This window comes from Ceratina calcarata, unplaced genomic scaffold (assembly GCF_001652005.2).
Source record: "Ceratina calcarata isolate Rehan_Ccalc_2016 unplaced genomic scaffold, ASM165200v1 scaffold53, whole genome shotgun sequence".
NCBI classification, from domain to species: Eukaryota; Metazoa; Arthropoda; class Insecta; order Hymenoptera; family Apidae; genus Ceratina; species Ceratina calcarata.
In genome coordinates this window covers 1,341,963-1,347,771 of record NW_017176451.1, presented here as the reverse complement: position 1 = coordinate 1,347,771, position 5,809 = coordinate 1,341,963, and the positions used below count along the sequence as shown (strand labels likewise).

Genomic DNA, 5,809 nt, shown 5'->3' with positions numbered 1-5,809 from the left:
AAAGGAAATTGAAATCTTAAAGCCGTGGCTAGATAAAAATTCCAGTATTACAATTTATTGTTTATATTGGCAAGTTTTTAATTTAATTTGTGACATTTTTACACTGTCGGTTATCAAGTGGCTAATTAATTTCTGCAAAAGGATGAAGAATGCAGTTGATGTAGAATTGGAGAGCTCGGCAAGGGAAATTGAGCCCGCGTGTTCGTTCCGTTAAATGAAACCGCGACGTTACGTGTTCGCCACGTACGACGATATTTCCTACGTTTCATTCCCTTATCTCAATAGCGTCTGTTCGCGACGATTCTTAGGTTCGATTGGATCGGAAAAGAGGGAGCGAAAATAAAAAGGAAAATCGAGGTGCCATAACAGTGAGAAAAACGCTTACCCTTTTCTCCTGCAGAAACTCCGGGTCGACCAGCAGCACGCCTTGTAATTTGTCGATTTTTGATTCGCTCACGGCCAGATCTCTGTTAGCCAGATACAGGGTGAGCTTGTTGTTCGGCAGGGACTTCCTATGTACTCTGTAAACCAGAAGGAAAGCTTACTGATAAAAAGGAAATAAGTAGATTTTTATCAATTTTGTGATATCAGTTTAAAGAACAAAATCTAAAGTGAGATTTCTTTAACCCTTCAACAATAACGATGTGTTCATGTATACAAGTAATACATTTTCTATCTGCATATTAGAGTTTCGTATAAATGTGTTGTAATCCTTAGTCTAAAAATAAGTTCTCCATAAAATTTCAACTGTTATCGGTATAGAGATAATCGAAAGGAACTGGTCTGTTTACATGTGTAGCAGCGCACTGAATATCGTCGTTTAATTTTTATTCATTGTTTGCAACATCCATTACGCTTCGATTAATAATTCCGTGTTGGGATCTCGCTCTAATGGACACAGACTCGTGTTTATGAAATATTTTATGCATTACCGATGGCAAACATTGTGACGTTCATCACTTCATATTTTTTCAAGTCGCGAACATTTTAAATTCTATTCTAGAAATAATATTTTCACGTCGCTCTCAAAACTCAGCTTTTGTCCCTCGGGCCGCATATTTTATCAACGTGAAACAACTGTGACTCGTTACTTATTCGTTGTGAGACGAGTATCATGTGGCAACGAAAAAATCTTTGTATATAACTTCTTTAATATTCCATATAAAAGTAACACGCGAAAAGCATGTTGGATTTTGGTTATATCGAATCGCTGTGGTAACCGAGCAATTATTTGGTGATTGAACAATCTCGGCATTGTTGATTGATGCGGCAACCGGATATTTGTACAGCGGGTTAATCCAAAACCGCACAGTTACACACATTTTGAATGCATTTTGCATTAGCCCAGGAGAATACGTCAATCTTCATTTGTTCAATCATACTTTTAGAACATCTCAATCAATGATACCTGTCATATCAAATTCTTAAACGACCTATGCCTAAATATAATACACATATGTATGTACACTCAAACCTTAAACTAAATGTTGAGATTTATGAACGGCGGTGTAAAAACTAAGATTGTTAAGAGTTCTGGAAAAATATAAATGATTCAGGTTGAAGGCGATAGATCTCTGGCAGAATGAAAGTCGATCGAAATTGCCAAGCAGTTAATAATACATCGGGTATACTCAAAACTTTTCAGACAAGGTTTAATTAAACTAACTGGTAAGTTCGAAGGCTAGTTTATCGCGAATTCACCCTCGGTCCTTTTTTTTTTTTACTTCGTGCTTTTTTAATTAAACGCGAAAAAGCTGTGTTGGTTGTTAATTAGTTTTTCGCAGAAGCTGGTGACGGAATCGCTTTCTCTAATATTCGCATGGTTTTTCATTAATCACTGAATAGAGCTGCCGATTCTAATTAGTTTCCCATTAACCATTTATAATCAACATCCCGAAAGCCCAGAATTGGATATTGAGAACTCCAAATCATTTAAAAAATCTAGTCACCTCACCCCACGTAGTTAAAAGCATTTTTGGACGTAATCGAAAATCAGTAAAGAAATGAATCAGTTGATATTTAAAAAAACCTATTATATTCGTTATAATGGGAATATGTGAGATATTCGTTATAACGAGAATAAGGGAGATTATCCGATGGACTTTGTAAACGTATGAAAGATTGAACGGTTCGAAGATTGCGAGGCGATTCTTGTTTGGAAGGTGCATTAAAATTTAAAATAGAAACGACGCTGTACAAGCTAGGGAATTTTGAATTCCGTAAATACTGGCAAGCGGTTGAATTTTCGTCCGGTAATAAATCCTTCGGCCGTCTCTACGAGCTGCTTCCTTCTGCTACCGTATTTCAAGCACCTACGAGTGGCCGTGTTATACGCCTTTCCTGTTTGTTGTAAATTATCTCGCTATTCTGATATCAGGCATATCTCTACGTTCACCCGCAACGCAATTACACGGTTCGCCACGGATGGAATTATTCTTGAAAACATGCTCTATCTGTTTGTTTCACCTTTTTCTTTTAGACAAAGGTACACTTCTTTTCAAAAGTTTTCTTGCAATTTCCAAATACTCATTCACCATCAAATGTCTAACGATTAAAAGATTATAGCAAATCATATAATAAATCATGAACAGGCTGAATAGAATCGTACTTCATATTAACATGTGCACTGAAAAATTGTTAATTTTTTGACATGTTCTTCAAACCCCGTAATTTTAAAATCGTACTTTTAAAATATGACGTAGAATTTATGCCAGTCTAGAAAATTTACAAGGATTTTTTTGCTTGTTTAACATAGGTTTTATACGTAAAAGAGCGTAATGAGTTTCGTCGTAACGGTACTGTTTGGAAACTTCTCTTTACCATGTAAAATAAACCCTGCAAGTTCAACTTTTGTTCACCTCGGCGGAAGATATATTTTCTTTCCTCAAAAGTTGTTTTAATTACCTTTGATCGCTGACGGAGTCCGAGGTGATCTCGCTGGGATTCTCCGTTTTCCTGTAACAATTCCACCGGCTATTTGAGAAATCTACAGAATAAATGATTAAAGAGAAACAAGAGTTACATTCTTTTTGGGTAAAGAAGTTGGAAACGTACACGAGAAGAAATGTAAGATCGTGGTGATAAAAGGGAAGGGATCCGCGTTTTTCTCCTCGCGAGGGAACACCCTGGATTGGTTTAAGCCGGATTGCCCGGAGTAACTCAAAGGACCAATGGCAACAAGATATTCTAGCAAGCTTTGACGCGTACCTATACGCACATAACACACGGTTCTTCTTTTCTGTAGAAAGGAAAAAGATTTAGCTGTCATAAAAGCTCGAGATTGCTGTTCAGCACTAAGGAAATGGCACGAGATCTAGTTCGAAAATTGCTCTGGTCTCAAATAAAACACAAAGCCAAGAAGGAACTGCGTTGGGGAGTTAACTCAAAGGATTCAAATTCGATTACCAGCGGAATTCGATCGATTGAAAAGGAATTTCTTAACGCAAACCAACCGCGACGGTGGAAAATATTAAGCGATTCAGCTTTTAACTTTCCTTCTTGCTCCAATGGATATGATTTATTCAATGAGTAACGTCGTAATGGGTCGAGAATAGATTTACGTCAGTTACGTCAAATTGAATTGCATTCAGCGGTTCGTTGAAAAGAATTATATCATATCATTAGGCAGTCCTGCTGTATTCTTAGAAATTCGCTTGATTTATAACCTAAATGAATCGTCTAATGCAAAATATCCATCAAAAGCGTAAATGAAATTTTTTATCACAGTATCTACTGTTTCAAAGGGTGGGTTCAAGGACGAGTCAGTTTTCTGCCTATCGCTTTTAACGCGCATTCCGCCTCATTTAGAGGCGATTTTCGAGCCGTTCAGGCGGGCACGGGCTCTGCGCGGTGTCTCGTTGCACCCGTTATTCAGGTATCCTCTCCACCGCCCCCGGTGAAATTCTGCGGACAATTCTGTTTGTACAAAGCTTTCCCAGCCCCTCGGTAACGTTGAACATGCGCGAAAATTTATGTCAGTGGAAAATTATGCTCTTTTCTCGTATCACTTTTCGTAAGGAAGTCGCACCTACGACTGAGTCTTTTCTACTTTTATCGTACACGTAGCTGAAAATATTCCATCAACGTACGCCGTAGGTAGATCATACTACTACGTTACGGACCAATTTCACTGGAATATCCTACAATGTCTGATGCCAGGAAACAAGATTGCCGTAGCTCCTTTCCGAGGCCACGTTGCATTAAATTCAGACCTCTGTATATATAGAAAAACTCCTGAAGTTTTTGCTTGGGGCATTTAGACAACTGCATGAACTACGAAAAAACAGTTTCTTTTACAAAGGTGATAAAGATATAGAGATTATTTTACCGAGAAGAGACAAATTTCAAAATTCATGTATACATATACACTCATTTCGGAGAGCTTGCCATATAAGTTCTTATTTGCATTCGTCTGACTAGGACACGTTCAAAGTTGAAACGACGTTGAGCCCACGAGATTGCCGGTTGATTAGCACGGTTCCTACCAACATTTGTTCACGGTTAGACACCTTGCGAGCTTGTAAAACTGTATAGGAAGCTTAGTTCTGGAATCGATGGATCCCAATGTATCTTATGTTCTACAGTTGTCGAACGGGGATAATGCAGCCTTCAGACTCGTTGTTGGTACGTCGAGCAGATAAAAAATGGTGTCTCACCATGAAAGAAATACGTTTCCCTGCGGGAGCGTGTACTCCATGCGCTGGCCTATAAATATCTTCGCAACAGGCTGGTATGTTAATATACCTGAAGGGTAGACAGGAAACATGGATCAGACAGTCGGTCCGTGAATTTCTCAGGTTTCAGATCTGTGCATCCCCAGGGCACGCAGCTTTTTGATCCGTTCGACGCAAAACTGCCGCGAAATCGATGAGTTCGTCCGGTTTACCATTATCGATCGCTGGTTTGTATATTTACGATGTGTGTGTACACGTGACAGCGGGATCTGTTTGTACACTGCGCGTAAAGTTTGAAATACGTCACGTGGAAAATGTCATACTTACTAATATTAGTTTTATCCTTTTATGATAAATGCATATGTTTTCCGGGAAGCTTGTTATCAAATTGCTTACGCAATATTAAAGAAATTCAAATCTGTCAGATTTTTATATTTCCTAGATTTTTTTAATCTCGATTCCGTTTCATATAGTCGTGTTACATCGGTCGGATTGTATTACAAATTCCGCGAATTCATCCTGCGTGAGCGATACTTGAAAGCTCTTCGTTTTCGATTTAATTCCAACGGCGGCGCTCGTTCAACACATTTTTCGTACACACGAACGTTTATCCATAAATTTCCAATTCATTTGACGAGATTTCAATCATTTTACACGGGTACTTGTTTTTTTTTCTCTAGCTTCGGTTGCTTGGGAACGCGCGTCGCGAAAATCATTACCGTTCACAAGCGTCAAGAATAAATTAACGCCCGCGCCGGAGAAATTCGTCTTTGTAAACAGGCTAGAACCCTTTATGCAACAAGCGACTGCGTTTATGAACGATATTACGATGTTGTTGAACAGGTGCAGGAGCATTCGAATTACTGAGGACTTAGCCTATTTCACTTAATCATTATCGAAGCAACGTTATTATTCAGAGCAATGTACGAGTCTCCAATTACATGTTCCTTAATAGATTTGCGAAATTACAATTTATATTTTTCATCGATTGATTGCATCGAGAACTTTTTTACCTCTGAATTTTGTATCAAACATTTGTCCCGATTCATCAAATGTTCATTGTAAATTTATTTAGCTTGCTAAAAACAAACATTTTATGTACACGCTTCAACTAAATTAATAATATTGTTCTCTTA

General features: G+C 38.2%; 2 protein-coding genes across 7 annotated transcripts in view; one reads left to right on the top strand and one right to left on the bottom strand.

The window, feature by feature from the left end:
* LOC108628614 (sex-regulated protein janus-A) overlaps window positions 1-5,809 on the top strand; it is a 50,076-nt gene that overhangs the window by 19,492 nt on the left and 24,775 nt on the right. The window lies entirely within an intron of this gene.
* LOC108628613 (phosrestin-2) overlaps window positions 1-5,809 on the bottom strand; it is a 40,290-nt gene that overhangs the window by 18,898 nt on the left and 15,583 nt on the right. For 5 of the 6 annotated variants that reach the window (XM_018030668.2, XM_026816628.1, XM_026816627.1 and 2 more), the window contains exons 4-5: window positions 2,905-2,955; window positions 386-521 (exon numbers count right to left, since the gene is read on the bottom strand). In XM_018030668.2, the coding sequence (XP_017886157.1) occupies window positions 386-521; window positions 2,905-2,955 (187 nt within the window). The remainder of the gene's footprint in view (window positions 1-385; window positions 522-2,904; window positions 2,956-5,809) is intronic. The other variant, XM_026816630.1, reaches the window with a different exon arrangement.